This window comes from Piliocolobus tephrosceles, chromosome X (assembly GCF_002776525.5).
Source record: "Piliocolobus tephrosceles isolate RC106 chromosome X, ASM277652v3, whole genome shotgun sequence".
In the NCBI taxonomy this organism is placed as follows: Eukaryota; Metazoa; Chordata; class Mammalia; order Primates; family Cercopithecidae; genus Piliocolobus; species Piliocolobus tephrosceles.
The window spans coordinates 3,074,692-3,092,831 of NC_045455.1; the positions used below are offsets into that span (position 1 = coordinate 3,074,692).

Sequence of the window (18,140 nt, forward strand, 5' to 3'; positions counted from 1 at the left end):
CTTACCATTACATCACAACTGCCTGCAGTATTCTGTATGGGAACATGCTGTACAGGTTTGTAGCCTAGGAGAAACAAGCTCCACCATCTAGCCTCAGTGTGTGACAGGGCTGTACCATCCAAGTTCGTGGGGACACACTCTAAGATGCTGAAATGAGGTAATAGCCTAATGGTGCATTTCTTAGAACATATCCCTCTTGTTAAGCGAGGCATGACTGTATGTGTTAAATGAATTGCAAACAATTTCCCTTGTTCTATAGCTTGTCTTTTGCTTTGAAAGAAGTTATGTTATTAATTAATAACAATTGAAAGACATTATTATATTATTACTTATAACACAGGCAAGTTTGGACGTTTCTATGGCTGTGCTTTATGTGTCTTGTTGAGAAATCCTCCACCCTCTAAGGTCATAAAGATGTTCTGCTATGTTTTCTTCTAAATCTTTTTCCATTTTGCTTTCACATTGAAGTCTAATCCATGGGGAACAGATTTTTGAGTGTGTTTGAACTCTAATTGTTCCTCTGTCCTTGCCCACTACTCCTTGGAGTCAGGCTGGAATGAAGCAGCGGGAAGGCACATCCAAGTAAACAGGAGCAACTCTGGGTTTGTGGCCCTGGTTATTCTCTGTGGAGTGACACATCCTTGCCAGCACACTGAACCTGCAGTAAGTGTGGATCGAAGTCACAGGCTGAGGGCTGCTGCACATTGGAGAACGAAGAGGAAACAGCCATCCTACAGGGGTGAACTCCCCACGGCCAGAGGCCAGAATGCTGCAGCCTCGGCAGCCTGTGTAGAGGACAGTGCCAGGTGAAGCAGTACCCCAGGGGCACTGGGTCCACGGAGCAGGGCACAGGAGCCCAACAGGCACTGGGGACGCTCTCAACAGCTGGCCTGCACTCAGTGGTGCCAGCTTCTGACAACAAAGCCCCTAGCAGCCATTACCACTGTAATTTAACCTTCATGAAAATGCAGGACAAACAAATAAAATCTAATAGCAGTACCTAGTATCAGAAAGAATCGGGCACTGGGATTTTGCTGAATTGCTGTTGGCAGTGTAAATTCATAAAGGCACTTAGGAGAATAATTAGTACCCAGTATCTTCCTAGTCTAGAGACCCTTCCACACCCAACAGCTCACCTGACCCTCACAGTGACTTTTACCTGGACAGGAAAAGTATTGTCTTCCTTTAATAAATGAGGAAACTGAGGCAGGGCAGGGAGGAAACCCTTCCTCCAGCAGAAGCAGCCCCTGTGCAATGTTGTTTGCAATATTCTTTTCAACCCAGCCTTCAGAAACAGGGAAAAGAAAAAGAAGGCTGTCACAACGAGAAACTGAACTGTCCCAGTAGTCACCCACGGGCTCTGCACCGGGGCCGGAGCTGTGCTGTTTTCTTGTTTCCATCCCTGCTTCTGGCTGCTCCCTAAGACACTTAGTTAGCCAAGCTTATAGAGTCAGCGCTCAAGTTTGGAAGAGCCAGGGAGGGATGTGGAAGGTTTTAGGCGCTATAGGATAAAGGGAGACAATCAAGCGTTTTTCTGCTAGGCAGAGCCCACACTGTGACACCAGGGATTTGATCTCTTTGGCTCCCCATGCCCTGGTGCTTCTGCATGGCTGGGACTGTTCTGCGTTCACTGTCTTATGCTATGAGGTGTAAGTGGTTTTAAGGTGACATCCACTTCCTCTTATAATGAGATGGGTGGATTATTTTATCCTAGGTCATGAAGATTCCTATCAGGGTAAATGCTTTTGTTTTTAGAATGGTCTTAAGGAATAAATACAATAATGGCAATTTCAGGAAGGGTGAGGAAGATGTAAATCCCTTGAGTCACACAAGGTACCAGGGCCTGGTCCAGCCGGGAGCGGGTCAGTGAGCCCTGCCTCGAGGCTGGGCACTCGGCTGGTGGAGGACAGCACGTGTAGGGGGTGGGAGGGCACCAGCACCGCTCCCAGGAAGATCGGCAGAAGCCATTTTAATAACAGCAGTGACTCACTAGGGACTTTCCTCTATGGTAGCCACATGAGGAAGTTAAGGAATCGGCTGAAAACATTTTCAAGGACTGTATGGTTGCTAAATGAAAGGTCAAGATGTCAGCAAACCACCTGCAGGTCATCCTCCCCCAGCAGCTCCTCTGGCGGCTTGCTCTTTCTTTAGGGGGCAGGGACCAGCGGGCAGCCTGTTTCCTTTTCCTTCCTTCAACACCCTCGCCCATCTATCCCTCCCCACTCCACAGTCGGTCTCCCGCAGACAGGCCTGCCCTTGCTTCTGAGTAGAGCTGTGGACTTTTCCTTTTTTTTGTAAATGGGTAATCACTTTTGCTAATTTAAAGTGATTTTGCTAATCACTTTTTTAATAAGACAAAAGCAAGACACAGGATGATTAGTAAGATTCTAGAATCTTCATTTTCTTTATATTCAAGATCCCTGGTCCATGGTGCTTTCTCCCTTTCTGAAGGGAGCTATCAACTGATTTGAAGCTCAGTCTTCCATTTCAATTTCATGCCATTCAGGAACTAGGCATTAAGGACTTAATATGGGCTGGGCACTGTCCTACTTCCTACGTTCGAGGGATACAGTAATGATGGAGAGAGAGAGAGAGACAGACAGAGATCCGTCTGTGACACTGCTGAGCAGAACATGGAGCATCAGCCAGAAGTATTTAATATTTTCAGAGCAGTCTCCTCTACCTGCTTAAGGGGCTCACCAAGAGCTCCCCTCCAGAGCAGAGAGGGAGGAGCTGGAAAGACAGCTGTTGGTTTCCACACTTAAAGCCCCCAGAAGCAAATCTCTGGCATGTTTCTAATCACAAGAGTATATGAATAGGGGGATGCAGTCTCAGGCACGCCTCTCCACAGTCAGGATTTTTTAAAAAAATCAATCTCTTTCATGATTAGAAATAAGAGTACATTTACTTGTCTGGTTTTTAAATTATTTCATTTGGAGGTGACAGGAAATCCTGTGAGGGTAAATGCTTTTCTTTCTAGAACGTTCTTAAGGAATAAATACAATAATGGCAATTTCAGGAAGGGTGAGGAAGATGTAAATCCCTTGAGTCACAGCAGGTACCAGGGCCTGGTCCAGCCAGGAGCGGGTCAGTGGCTGGGCACCCGGCTGGAGGAGGACAGCACGGCAGGGCCACCAGCACCCCTCCCAGGAAGATCGGCAGAAGCCATTTTAATAACTCGCTAGGGACTCACTAGGGACTTTCCTCTATGGTACCCACATGGGGAAATGAAGGAATCAGTTGAAAACATTTTCAAGGCTAGACACCTGGATCCTCCCGAGCCTGCCTGCAGGGGACGGAAGCTCCTGTCTTAACATGGAAAACAGCTTTGGAAAGGGAAGTGAACAGCACCGGAGAAGCCAGTGCACAGAGGCACCCAGCGGGTGGCTGGGGCCTCCCCACCTCGGGCGAGAGAGGTGGAACCCAGCACGGACCAGCGTGTTATTTTCCGGAGCTGGACGGCTTCACAACAGAAACGTGTTGTCCTGCAGCCCCACAGGCTGGAAGGCCCAGATGGAGGTGTCAGCAGCGCTGGTTCCTGCTGGGGCTGCGAGAGAAGGATCTGCTCCAGGCCTCTCCATGGCTTCTCGTGATTTGCCCTTGGGGTTCCTTGGCTTGTAGAAGCACCACCCCCATCTCTGCCTCTGTCTTCACATGGTTGTCTTCCCCCGTGTCTGTGTTCAAATGTCCCCCACCCCTTTTGTTTTGTTTTTGAGGCCGAGTTTTGTTCTTGTGGCCCAGGCTGGAGTGCAATGGGCTGATCTCAGCTCACCGCAACCTCCGCCTCCCGGGTTCAAGCGATTCTCCTGCCCTAGCCTTCCGAGTAGCTGGAATTACAGGCATGTGCCAGCACACCAGGCTAATTTTTTTTTTTGTAGAGACGGGTTTTTCTATGCTGGTCAGGCTGGTCTCAAACTCGTGACCTCCGGTGATCCACCCACCTCAGCCTCCAAAGTGCTGGGATTACAGACGTGACAAATGTCCCCTTTCTATAAGGACACCAGTCATATGGGATTGGGGGCCCACCCTACTTCAGTGTGACCTCATGTCAACTATTTATATCTGCAGTGACCCTATTTCCAAACAAGGCCACATTCTTAGTTCTGGGGGTTAGAACTTCAACACATGAATTTGGGGGGGACACAATTCAACCCAGATCAGAGGGAGTGGACTCTGGGACAGGGCAGGGAGCAGCCTTCCAGGCAGAGGTAGCCCTAGTGTCAAGGACGTGCTCTGGACAGCCCTGGGCAGTGACATAACAAGAAGTCCAAAGACAGGCAGTCGGCCCTGGCTGTAAGGACATCACCCAGCCAAGGGTCTGATCTGGGACACTGCTTGCTAGGAGCATTTTCCCAGGTGTGGTCTGAAAACCTCAAATGGCAGAAGCCAATTTGGAAGGTTCACAGAACAAACTCTATTTAATGGGTTTAAATGGGTAGGGAGAAAATGTAACTAGCACCACAAACTAATGTTTTATTAATGAAAGGATATGAATGAAGTAGCTAAGTTTTAAAAAGGTGAACCAGTTTTAAGACAAAAAGTATCAATCCTATGTAGATATAAAAGTCCACATAGGGCCAGGAGCCGTAGCTCACACCTGTAATCCCAGTGCTTTGGGTTTTGGGAGGCCAAGGCAGGAGGATCCCTTGAGCCCAGGAGGTCTCAAGGGTGCAGTGAGCTATGACTGTACCACTGTACTCCAGCCTGGGTGACAAGAGTGAGATCTTGTCTCAAAAAAAAAAAAAAAAAAAAAAAAAAAAAACCCACATGCAGATGGTATCTGAACGACAAGTTTTGGAAACTGTTCTTGCATCAATTTTTAAGCAGATTTGCCCTCTCAAAAGATGGATCTGCCAGCGTAGTGGATGTGGATAGGAATTGCGAGGGAGCCAAGGAGAAAACAGCAAGGCTTGGAGGCCCACGTTGAGTCCTGAAGGTGTCGTCACAGTGGGCTCCCTGACCTCCATCCTCACAGCCAAGCTGCAAGTCTGACCCGGGTCCCCCCACTGCTCCACCCCAAGTCATCACTCTCTCCCTCAAATGACACAAGAAAACCCCTCATTGGTTCCCAAACTTTTTGAAATTAAAAAGCCACTCCTTAGCATGGCATGCTTAGTATGGAACATCAGCTGGGGCTTGCCTTCCTCTCCAACCCCACGTCCCTCAGGGCGCACTGCTCCTAGTGTAATAACGACACTCAAGAGATGCCCATCAATGTCTGTCACACATATGGACATTGTATCACTGTGGCATTCACACAACAGAGCCCTGCCCCATTTCCACAATTCCTCACACAATACAATCCTTTTTTGAAAAAAAAAAAAAAAAAAAATTCCAATCTAAAGGCACTCTTAATATGTTTTGAGTTTTCCTGTTTTCTTTCACGGATTTGGATCGTATCTTCAAATGCCTACGTTGGCTTGTGTATGGTTGCTTCACCAGATGAAAAAGATGTTATGACTCTACTCTTTTCTTCTCTTTGGAGCTTTTTAAAAATGAGAGTCCCAAAGGAAATCTGAGATTGGTAATGATTATGTTACAGGAAAGGGGTCCCATCCAGACCCCAGGACAGGGAGGGTTCTCGGATCTCACTCAAGAAAGAATTGAGAGTGAGGCCACAGAGTAAAGTGAAAGTAAGTTTATTAGGAAAGTAAAGGAATAAAACAATGACTCTTCCTTAGAGCAGCCCCGAACGCCTTGGTTGCCCATTTTTATGGTTATTTCTTGATGATATGCTAAACAAGGGGTGGATTATTCATGCCTCCCCTTTTTAGACCATATAGGGTAACTTCCTGATGTTGCCATGGCATTTGTAAACTGTCAAGGCGCTGGTGGGAGTGTAGCAGTGAGGATGATCAGAGGTCACTCTTGTGGCCATCTTGGTTTTGGTGGGTTTTAGCTGGCTTCTTTACTGCAACCTGTTTTATCAGCAACGTCTTCATGACCTGTATCTTGTGCTGACCTCTTAACTCATCCTGTGACTTAGAATGCCTCAACCCTCTGGGAACGCATCCCAGTAGGTCTCAGCCTCATTTTACCCAGCCCCATTTAAGATGGAGTTGTTCTAGTTCGAATGTATCTGACAATTTTAAGAGTTGGGAAAACCTGGGTGACCAACCATTTAGACCGCTGGCATTGGGAATAGTCAGTAGACACCATCCTATCCACAATCCTCCTGCCAGAGTTACAAGATCTGTCTTGGGGATTCATCACCATGTATACATGTCAGTCTACTCCAGTACAGCTACATAAATATGTATACAGTCGAAATAATCCTTAAAAAAAACCCAGTCATCTGAAGCCAGAGAAGATGTACACTAAGTATTCCATCACTATAACCTATTTTATCTTCCTAGCCTTTAAGACTCGATGCAAAAGAAATTCCAAAGTTAAAAAAAATCTAACAGTGGGTTGGAACCTAGGTCTGGATATTATTCTAAGCTCTGCTGCAGGCGGCAAATTCCTTGACTGGCTCTGTTTCACCATTCCCAGAATGCAGCCTAGCCAGGAATCCCTCCCTTTCATTATATGGAGGACAAGATACACTCACGTCCCTTTGCAGAATGGGACGCCTCTTTCCTAAGAAAGATTGAAATCATTATCAGGGTGATATATTTTAAAGAGATCAGATTAAAATAAACATGGCATGTGAAAAAAAAATGATTAAGTTCTAGAGTAAACAAAACCTGAAATGAGTTTATAGTCTATTCTCACCCTTTTGGTCCAAACAAAAAAGTATTGCTCGATTATTCTCTCCAGCCTCACTAATAGATTACAAACTCCTTGAGAGAAGATAGATTCTATGTGTCATACTTCCCATTCATTAGCAATTGCTCACTGAAAAATATGTGCTACTTCTTCACTAGAGTGCTTCTCAATGTGTTTCATTCAGTATTGTACTCAACAAATGTTTGGTGTATGAAGAAATGTCTGTGTTGAGTGGTTACACCACTAGTTAACAATTTCCCTTTGTTCAATATTAGGTTTCTATTTTTTGTTTTACTAACCAATGCTGCAATATGCTTTCTTGTTCATCAGTATTTCCCTATACATCCAATTGCCTTGTTAAAGTTCAATTTCTGTGACGTAGAATTTTGTAAAAAGGAAGGAAATTTACACAGCGGAAAACTATATATACAAATGAAACAAAAGACATGATTTTAAAACACCGCATATTTAGAAGGAAATATTCATAAACATTGTGGTTATTCCTCAATAATGAAATCACTGACGCTTTCACAATCAGAATAAAATTACATATGTAAAAAAGCCCATGATACTGTCATTCGAAACAGGGAATTTAGTATTTCCTTACAGTTACACAGTTCTCAACAACAAGCCTTTTATTTTTTGCTCTGTCTGGTCTTCTGGCTCATCTCTTAAAGCTGCAGAAGTGTAGTGCTAGCCCACTGCACTTGGTTCCGAGGAAGGCGTCCCTCAGACAAAACTGAGGAATCTGTCCTGCTCTGTAAGGAACTAGAACTTGTTGATTCTCAGATTTTAACGCGAAGCCCTGCTCTCCGTAGGCGCTCCATAAATTTTAACTGGCCAACTTCACCGCGCTCTACCGGGCCTCGGGGAGACCCGTGGCTCCCACCTGCTCTGGGCGCGGGCCCGCAGAGCCTCAACCTGCGTCCCTGGCAGCCGGGACTCCCCGCCCGGAACAGCTCCCACCCTGGAGACACCACGGTCCGCACCCGGGGCGCAGCCGAAACCCACAGCGCGGGCGGCCACCGGCCCGGCTCAGACCAATGCCTGGCCGCTCTACGACCCCGAGCCCCCACACAGCCAGTCCCGTGACCTCAGAGCTCCGGAAACCGCTGTAAGCAGCGGCCCAGCTAGGCCCCGCCCCGTGTACCAGAGCTCCAAGCGTTGCTTCTAGACAGGCCCCGCCCCCGGCCGCCCCAGGCATGGGCCCAAGCCATGCCCCGCCCTCTGTCTGGCTACTCCAGGCCCCGCCCCCTGCCCGGACGCTCCAGGCGTCCTCTGGCCCAACCCCCTGCCCGGCTACTTCCAGGCCTCCTCTGGTCCAGGTCCCGCCCCCTACCCGGCTACTCCAGGCATCCTCTGGGCTAGACCCCGCCCCCTACCGGCCGCTTCAGACGTCCGCAGCTCCAGGCCCCGCCCTCCGCCCGGCTGCTCCAGGCGTCCTGCGGCTCAAGTACCGCCTCCTGCCCGGCCGCTCTAGAGGTCCGCGGCTCCAAGCCCCGCCCCCTGCCCGACTGCACAAGGCGTCCTCTGGCCAGGCCCCGCCCCGACCCCTCTGTGCGCGCTCCGCTCGGCAGCCTGTGGGACGCTACCGCAGCGCTAGTCTCGTTCCTTTGTGCTTCGGCGCCGGCGGCTTCTCGAGTCCTCTCCGACGCGTCCTCTCGGCCAGACAACCCCGCGCTCTCCAGTGACAGACCATGTCGGCGGCGGGAGCGGGCGCGGGCGTGGAGGCGGGCTTCTCTAGCGAGGAGCTGCTCTCGCTCCGTTTCCCGCTGCACCGCGCCTGCCGCGACGGGGACCTGGCCACGCTCTGCTCGCTGCTGCAGCAGACGCCGCACGCCCACCTGACCTCTGAGGACTCCTTCTATGGCTGGACGCCCGTACACTGGGCCGCGCACTTCGGCAAGGTGGGCGCGAACGCTTTAAGGCGCCATTTTCCGCGGCTGTCCATGGGGGTCGGTGAAAGCGGGTGTGAGGTGCGGGGGGCGCGGGGCGTGCCGGGATCGCGGGGCGGAAGCGGGGTCGGCGGCGCCTGTGCCTCGCGTGGCCTAAGGCGCCTGTGCGGCAGCGCTCGGCGTCAGGGGCCGCAGCGGGGCAGCCGGGGGGCGCGGGGCGTGCTGGGAGCGCTGGGCGGAAGCGGGGTCGGCGGCGCCTGCGCCCCGAGGGGCCTAGGGCGCATGTGCGGCGGCGCGTGTAGCAAGTTTCTAACCAGGCGGGCTCCAGGAGTTCCGGCGCCTGTCGGCCGGAGCCTGCGCGCGCGGATGGCGCGGGGCCCTCCAGGCCGGGCGGGAGGCGTGGGCGACTTCGCAGAGCCGGGTATTATGCCGCGTAGCCGCCCCGGCGGCTTACGGGGAGCCGAGGCGGGGTCGGAGGCGTGTTTCGCCCTCGCGGTGCCGGAAAGAGGCGCGCGGGGAATGGCCGGGCGCGGTCGACCTGGTTCGGCACACCCTCGCCGGGAGCCAAGGGCCGCGCTGAGGACGAGCTCAGCCGAGGACCGAGCTCCCCGGCGGGTCTGGAAAGCTCGGGCAGCTGTGTGGGATGGAGGCCGGCTCTCCAGCTTCTGGGTTTGCTTTAAAGCTGGTAACTGGCCCCGCTTCAGGAAAATTAGTAACGGCTGTGTTTATCTTGGATCTAATTTACTGCAGAAGTGGTTAAATTAAGCAGAATTCTCTTCCCGTGGAGCCTTTACGTTCCCCTCTTTTTTTAAACTGAAAATTCTGAGGGAACACAGTGCTGCTTTAAGGTTTTAAAACATAGCTACAGTTTCCTCATCTGTGAAGTCGTTGGAGTACTTGCTCAGAGAAATCTTAAAATGAGATTTCACCGTCCTTTTCAGAAGTGGCTGGTTTTAATGATTTTTTTAATGATTAATATTTTTAATTCACTAAAATTCAGGAATATTTATAGTGTTTTTCTCGTAAATGATGAGATGGGGTTAAATGGTTTTGCAGAAATATGTGGGAGATAATGTGAAATAAGTTATTTTAAGAAGGCCTGGCCCTGGTAATGTTACCAGCTGACAAAGTTGCGCTTTACCTTGCTGCCCCTGGTGCTACATTCACAACGCAGTTGTATCTTTTGGGAAGCAGTTTGATTCTCTTTTTAAAGTGGAAAAGTCACTTTTCTTTCAGCAAAAGAAATGAGAAGGAGTTTTGACGATCGGGGTGGGACAAGCGAGTTAATCCACCCTCAAGGGCTGTTAGGTTCCTGTGGCACTGTCTCTGAAGTTGTGCAACCCTAGTACCAGCTGGAGGAAACAGGTGCCCAGGGGAAATGAGTTTCTTAACAAACAAAAGTAAAAAAGCCGCCTCCCTGCGCTTCTGCCTGAGGCCTTAAATAGATTTCCCGAGGTAGTCAGTAATCTGAGGATTTCCTCTCTCCAGAGTGTCTCTTGCTGTGGTTTATTTTTACACTAAACTTAAGGATTCCGTCCTTTCTACCCTGGTTGAGAATGACACATTATTGGGTGACAGTCAACAACGATCTGTAGAATGCTTAAAGCTTCATTACAGATGGTCACTTAAAAAATTTCACCCAATGGCGCCTCCACTTGTCTCTGGGGATTAAAATAGCCATAACTGCTTTAAAATGGTAACTTTTAAGGTGTATTTTATCACAATTTTTATAACAACAACTGAAATCACTTTTCAAAAGTCTGCTTCCATGGAACTTTGAGTAGTAGCTTTACCTTGGTCATCTAATGTTATAACAAGCAGTTACTTCCTTGTTTCCAGCTGTCTGAATCATAGGGCTGTTTGGTCTTAGATACCGAAGGGGCCTTACAAAGTCCCTGTCCAGGGTCGAAACATTCTCTTCTGAGAAGAAGCTGTTAGGACAGAAGGCAGGCCAGGACCCAGGGCTGCCGCTTGCGAAGTCTAGGCTTTCTCTCCAGCCCTGCTAACGGCTGCCCTCTTACACAGGTTTCAGGCTCGTGTTCTTAGAAATGTGCCAGTGGTGCACAAGATCCCTAACCGCTGGTAAGACTCGTTTGCTTCCAGAGGACTAAACGGGTTGTTTAAAATCTCTGTTGTACTTTTTATGATATCATATTGAACAGTATCTTTCCAGAATAACAAATCCAAGTTTCTAAATTGAACCCAAGGGTAACAGGTCGAAGCCCAGCGAGCCCTCAGTGGATGATTTTTGGTATGCCAAGTGATTTTTCATCCGTTTTATTTTTATTGGATTTGAGACTTGTTCATCTTATCGCAGCACCCAGTAAATTAATAAAGGCAATAAATAAAAATAGACGGCCGGGTGCAGTGGCTCACGCCTGTAATCCCAGCACTTTGGGAGGCCGAGGCGGGTGGATCACGACGTCAGGAGATCGAGACCATCCTGTCTAACATTGTGAAACCCCGTCTCTACTAAAAATACAAAAAATTAGCCGGGCGTGGTAGCGGGTGCCTGTAGTCCCAGCTACTCGAGAGGCTGAGGCAGCGAACCCGGGAGGCGGAGCTTGCAGTGAGCCAAGACCCCGCCACTGCACTCCAGCCTGGGCGACAGAGCGAGACTCCGTCTCAGAAAAAAAAAAAAAAGAGAGAGAGACATCAGCCTTTACTCCCAGGTCCAAGTTGGTTGAAGAGGGTGTTTTGAGTCTGTATACCCTTCATCTCACAGGAGTGTGCATTGAAAGCCTGACAGTACTTAAAGAGATGGAAAAGGAAACCTTGAGGTGAGAAGGGAGAGTGTCAGGTATTTTGCTTCAGGTGAGGTCTCTCCTCTTCAAGAGACTTGCTTGCGGTCAGGCATAGCTTGTTCCCTAACTGCATTGTGATTGGAGTGTGATTGGAGTGAGGGAAAACAAGCAGTCTAGGATCAGAGAAGGTGGGTTGAACAATTCCTTGGCACATGGTAGGCACTTGCTAAATTTGTTGAATGTGGTGAATTATTTTAGCCAGAGGCTATCATAGTATTGGTGCCTGGCCACAAACTCTTAACTTGCCAGTGTTAGTCACCCACTGGGTGCGTTGCTCACTTATGCTGTAGGCTTTTTTTTTTTAACATAGGGTTTTAAAATACAAATCATTTGAAAAGAGTAAAAAAATGTGGAGAATGGGGTCTCAATTGAGTAATCAATGAGTATTCAGTGCTGGCTTGTGTAAAAGTGCACAGTTGTGCACACTATAGAAAATAGTCTTTGACTATGAGGAGTTTACTATGGCTACACAAAGTTTGTGGGGTTTTTTCGTTGTTGTGTTGTTTTGTTTTGTTTTTGAGACAGGGTCTTGCCCTGTTGCCCAAGCTGGAGTGCAGCAGCGTGATCTCTGCTCACTGGAACCTCCGCCTCCCAGGATCAAGCGATTCTCCTGCCTCCGCCTTCTGAGTAGCTGGGATTATAGGCATGCACTACGTGCCCAGCTAATTTTTTGTAATTTTGTATTTTTGAAACCCCAACATGGGATTTCACAGTGTTGGCCAGGCTGGTCTTGAACCCCTGACCTCAGGTGATCCACCCACCTTGGCTCCCAAAGTGCTGGGATTACAGACTTGAGTCACTGCGCCCGGCATTACACAAAGTGTTGTTTGATATGGAGACTTGGTTTGTCACCCAGGTTGGAGTGCAGTGGCATGATCTCAGCTCCCTGCAAACCTCCCCCTTCCAGGTTCAAGCAATTCTCCTGCCTCAGCCTCCCAAGTAGCTGGGATTACAGGTGCCCGCCACCACGCCCGGGTAATTTTTTTGTATTTTTAGTAGAGACGGGGTTTCACCATGTTGGCCAGGCTGTTTCGAATTCCTGACCTCAAGTGATCCACCCACCTTGGCCTCCCCAAGTGCTAGGATTACAGACATGAGCCACCGCTCCCGGCCTACACAAAGTTTTTTAACCCGCCAATCCCTTTAACATTTTTGTTTAGAATAGTCTGTGCAACAAACATTTTTGTTGGAAGTCTTGGAACAGCGCAGTCCAATATTTTCTGATTTTGGCTTATTCAATTGTAGGGAAACCAAAATATTTAAATCTGTGTAGTGTTATTAGTCTTTTTGCATTTTTCTACTTCCTGTCTTTTTCATAAGGACAAGGGAAAATGTCATTTTAAATGCTCTTTAAAATTTGCATGGCATTGGGAAAGAGTGACTTAATTTGATCTATTAAAAAACTGGTAACAATGCCATTTGTCACCATTATAGAATTTAGATTATTCCTGTAATATTGAATAGTGTACTGACATGTCTGCGTGTTTTGATTACCCCTCTTGTTTTCAAAGTTGGAGTGCTTAGTGCAGCTGGTGAGAGCTGGAGCCACACTCAATGTGTCTACCACACGGTACGCGCAGACGCCAGCCCACATTGCGGCCTTTGGGGGACATCCTCAGTGCCTGGTCTGGCTGATTCAAGCAGGAGCCAACATTAACAAACCGGTAAGAGTGCTGGTGATGGACTTTTGCTTTTGCTTTTGGTTTTTGCAGTTATAATTATACACAGTATTGCTTTAAATGGGGGCCTTAATTAGAGTTTGATATCTTTACCTGAGGGCCGACTGGAGTTTATGTTTCTTCACTTGTTTGTGAAGTTATATAATAGACCCTTTCCATAGGAATGCTTTCTGTTCATAGAGTGCTTTCACCTATTGTGTGATAAACTGATCCAGGGTGATGTGCCCAAGGTTATAGCTGGTAATTAAAGGAGCCTGGCCTTAAGCCCAGGTTTCCTGGCTTTCTTCTCACAGCTGCCTTAGCCTTATTTCCACAAATAATTGTAAAAACATTTTCATCCTAGAAAAAAAGCATGACTATTAAGTCAGCCCCAAAGTGAGCTTTAGATACAAGTTGATGCCTTGATGCAGGTAAGTAGCTAAGTATCATTTACTAAGTCGGAAGAGTAAGTGACTTGAGGACTTGGTATTTAAGCATACAAACAGGAACATAATCGTGCCAGATTTTTTTCATGGTGTGTTTTCAGTATCATTTCACCTAAACCATACACACGAGCGTTCAGATTGTTAGGTACTTGGTTGTATAAGACAAGCAGCATCTGATAACCATTAGGTTGTCTGACTGGGAGCAGTCCCTGGAATCAGTGTCCTTTGCTGAAGATGGATTAGTCCTTAGACTAATTTGTAATTTTCTTCTCTTAAGACCTGGGTATAGGCTCTGGGAGCTGTTTTTTTATGCCTCTTTTACTCCTATTTTTAAATGCTTTATAGTCATCAAGGTCTTGTATGCAAAGTCGTCTTTCTACTTTTCTGTCTTTCCCAAAATTCAGTCCTTGATTATAACCAGGTATAAGGTTGTTGCTAGTCCCTCTCCTAAAAACTCAGCTGCCCATCTAAGCAGTAATTGAAAGAAGGTGTTTTTAGCCATGATCTAAAACAAGGATCAATGGGAAAGTGGGGTAAGTGATAAGGCAGTTTGTCGCCTTAAGAGATACGAACTAGAAAAAACAATGTAAGGGAAGGTGGCCAAGAGTTTAGGCCTGTTTGTTACTAAACTGAAACTTGGGATGGGGGACAACTTTTAAGGTTATGCTGCCACTTCTCTCCTTCCATCTCTGCATGTATGCCTTTACATAATGTATATTTCTCTGCTGCTCGTATTCATAAATTAAAGTTATGAATTAACCTACTCTATACCCTTATGTGCTGGGCATCGCCTTGTGTTTTTCCTTCCCTACCCCTGTCCCCTGGTAGAAAGGGCAGTGTGGGCTTTTTCCTTGGGCAAGTCATTAACTTGGTCTGTGGCTCAATCTCCTTATCAGCAAAATACGGTGAATAATTCCATGAATGGCAGTAAGTAGTATGGAATTTATATAATTTCGTATATTAATTTTCATGAAATTGTTACATAGCATCTTATTTAGAGAGGACTAGAGAAATTGTCTAACAAGCAACTGCTTTCCAGTCTTTTTTAAATCGAGAAGCCCCCTTTTCAAAGTGTCTTATGGCAGTTTAGTGTTTTCAGTAGATAAAGGGAGTGGGGCAGAAAGTGTGCTGCTGTGTCCCCCACCTTCCTCTCAGATGCCTCTAGATAACACCTTCTGGAAACCTCTACCACACTCTGCTTCTTCCCAGGCAGGATCCTAAAATCTTTTTCTTTGCAGCCCTCCCTGTACTTGAAATATCCGGGGGGACATTTCCAAGTCCTCACATGTGCCTAGGGCATATCGTTTGGCATTGTTAAGCATCCTGGATTTTCTCCTTAGTGTGTCTTAGGTAGTTGTGGTCTGCTAGCATGTGGAGCTTACATCCCAATCTCAGGCATCATCTCACTTTATTATGTAGTGGGTGAATTTCAGCAACCAGTGACTCCTGAGGACACAATAGCCCTTGTGTTAGCTCCCCACCCCGCCTACCTGCTGACTCATCTCCAGGCAGACGGTTTCTCTTAATTTCTCATAGAAACTCAGGATGCCAGATCCAGGTCTTTCTCCTTTGTTGTTTGTATCCATTTAATTTTTTGAGCCTGTTGATGCTGTGTTTTAAGACAATTTCTAGTCTGTTAATCTTTTGGAGTGTTAGCTACTAACAGTTCTAAGTTCATTTTCCTCAAGGTTAATACCACAGACTTTTTTGGCAATCTCTAAGGTGAGCCTGTGAGATTACCAAAGCTCATATGCTGCCTGGAGGCGCGTGTTCTAGGTTTCCCCAAGAGGAAATGAAGTCAGCTTTCCTGTGATTTTGTTTTTAGTGAATCTATATTGACTAGCCTTGGTGTGTAATTAGCAAACATTCTCTTTCATATGCCTCTTATAGAATTTTGCTGGCATTTGATGATGTCTTTAATTTTTCATATCTAGATTAGAAATGAAATTTTTCTTTATGAAAACCCAGGGTGCCCAGCCTGTCTTGAGCATTCTGGCACTGCTCCCAGTTCCCTGTATCACTCAATTTGCCGTGGCTGCGATGTGACTGGGCTGAGCTGGAGGCCCGGGCACCTTCACCTGGCTCTTTGCTGGAAGTATCTTTTCTCTTGGCTACCTTCTCTCAGGGTGCCCGGGCTTTTCTTTAGTGTTTGCTCTGCCCTTGAAGATTATCCCTGAAGAGCTTGGTAGTTTTGCTTTTTCTCTGTCATCTGTTAATATCCCACCATGACAGACCTTTACTTTTTTGTCTTGTTCCAAGGATAGCTTTAAAGACCTTTTTTCCTTTTTAGCTTTTTTCTTTTTTGGCAAAACTGTATCTAAGTCTCAGCTTCAGTTTTCTTGGGAATGTTTTTATGTAATTTTTATTTGTCTTTATTTTGTACTGCTTCTCTCCCCTCCCCACCTCTCTTTTGGGGAGGTTAGGGCTAGGTTTTCGCTTTTTAAGAAATCCGTGTTGGCTGGATCGTTTATAGCCGCATGGTTTTCTGTGTTTCTGTCTTCAAAAATGGATTTTTCTGTTTAGAGCTTTACATTGCTTTATATTCTCTTTAGACCTTTGTTTAAATAAATGTGCACACTTTTCCCTCCTCCAAGCACTTGAGCCTTTCATACCCTTATTTTTCTGTGAATTAATCTACCGCTGTTTTTTAACTTTGGGTGGCCCTGACCTCATGTTTTTTCCTGTGAGTATGCGTTGGTGAAGGAGCTTAGCTATTTACTGAGTTTAGGAATGAACTGTTTTCTAAGTGACCCACAATTACTGCACTTTATCTTGGTCTCTTAATTGTGTGGTGGTCTGCCCAGTTCAGCTTCCAGTGCGGTTTCTGTGTGAGTATTCAACAGGTGTTGCTGTGGAGCCCCAGGATTTCCCAGAGTCTTCATTTTCCACCAGAAATCACTTTTTTCTCTTGATTGCTGTGTCTGATTGCCTTTCCTCTCTCTTGCTTAGCTGATAGCCTGTGAAGATGGTCTTTCACATTGTTTCATTCATTCGGTGTAGACCTGGGTTGGCTGCTGCTGTTCACAGTGGCTTTCCTGGGTCTGCTCGCTTTCCTCTGCCTCTGTGTGTGCTTCACCTCCCCTCCGTCCCAGCGGGGGATGTGTACTTTCTGAAGCAGGAATTGAAGCTTGGTTGGCTTTGCCTTTGTGTTCTTTTCCCTTTCCTCTAATAAATACTAAAAATAGATTGGGAATATTCACTAACTATTCCCTCTAGTAAATATTGAAAATAGGTCAAACATTGAACCTTAAGCCATCTTATCTAAGTTGTGGTTCCACTTCAAGTTCAAAGCAGAAGATTCAAGATTGACATTGATGGTGTTGACTCGGGTTGGCCTTGGGGTAGGCACAGGGGAAAGTGAGTAGCTGAGACCATATGTCAGCTCTTACGTGCCATTTCTTGGCCTCAATGACTATTTTAATGTGTGTGTGGTTGGTTGGTTGGTTGGTTTGGTTACTTATTCTGGGTGTATATAAAACACACATGTGCTAAGATCTGCTAAGATCCAGCATAAAGTGATTTATAAATCACTGTTGAGAGCGTTCATGCTGTCACTACTAGAGAGGCCCCAAGATATTTGGTCATTGACCAAATATCTTGGCCCCTCCTGGTTCGCTCTCATCCTCTGTTAACGTGTAAGTTTGTGTTCTGCTTCAGATCTTGCTCAACATGTTTTACTTCAAAGAGAAATGAGAAGGTCTCTGATCTGTGCTAATGACATTACTTCAAAATGTCAGAAATTTTTTTCTGAGTATGTGTATATTTTGCTTTTTGTTGTTTTAGGATTGTGAGGGTGAAACTCCCATTCACAAGGCAGCTCGCTCTGGGAGCCTAGAATGCATCAGTGCCCTTGTGGCGAATGGGGCTCACATCGAGTAAGTGTTTTTCGTTTATTCTTGCCAGCTGAAGATGTAGTCGAGGATGTTTTGTTTAAAGGTAGTACAAAAGCAGGCAAAAAATCCTAAAACTTTGTTTTCAAAATTAGTAATGTAATTTTGCCTTTTAGAACAGTCGATGTTAGTGAGGAAAATTGTGTGGATTAAATTGATCTCTAGAGGAGGGGGTTTAATTTCATAGCACCCTCAATATTCTTGCCAAGAGAGTGTATTTGAACTGAAAGAACAGTTAACTAATTAGATTTGGAACTTGGCATCATTACTTTGCCACCATTACTTTGCCACTAACTAGTTGTGTCACTGTGGTCTTTAAACTTTTCTTTGCCAAGTTTTGATTTCAAAACAAGAAGCTTGGATTGGATTAAAATATCTTTTCAGGCCTCTCTGGCTCAAAAGGTTTCTGAAGAAAATTCACTTTTCTTTGTTTTGATTTCCACGTCTTAGCAGATGTGAGAAAGTTATGTTTTAAAGCCTATTATAACTTAATGGTTGATAGTTCCTTGTAAAATAGGATTATTTCATTAAAGACCTCAAGCTTGCTGTAAGCTTCTGGTACTGGTGGCATTATTTTAAAATATCTTTTGTTTTAGCCCAGCTTACATCAGTTAGTTTATTTATGCTTTGATAGGACAATCTTAATGTTTACGTGTATTCTTTTAGAAGTGAGATCTTATATGCAAATCATTAGCTAGCCATGGCATACATTTAACTATTAAATTTATTTGTATTAACT

The 18,140-nt window shown here is 46.3% G+C and overlaps 1 protein-coding gene across 7 annotated transcripts in view; it reads left to right on the forward strand.

Annotated features, from left to right (window-relative positions):
* Positions 1–8,183: 8,183 nt before the first annotated feature.
* ANKRD10 (ankyrin repeat domain 10) overlaps positions 8,184–18,140 on the forward strand; it is a 36,428-nt gene continuing 26,471 nt past the window's right edge. For all 7 annotated transcript variants that reach the window (XR_002732737.3, XR_002732738.3, XR_002732739.3 and 4 more), the window contains exons 1-3: positions 8,184–8,615; positions 12,919–13,071; positions 17,295–17,386. Coding sequence is in view for 4 of the 7 variants with exons in the window: in XM_023217663.3 (XP_023073431.1) it covers positions 8,406–8,615; positions 12,919–13,071; positions 17,295–17,386 (455 nt within the window). In the remaining 3 variants the exon portion in view is untranslated. The remainder of the gene's footprint in view (positions 8,616–12,918; positions 13,072–17,294; positions 17,387–18,140) is intronic.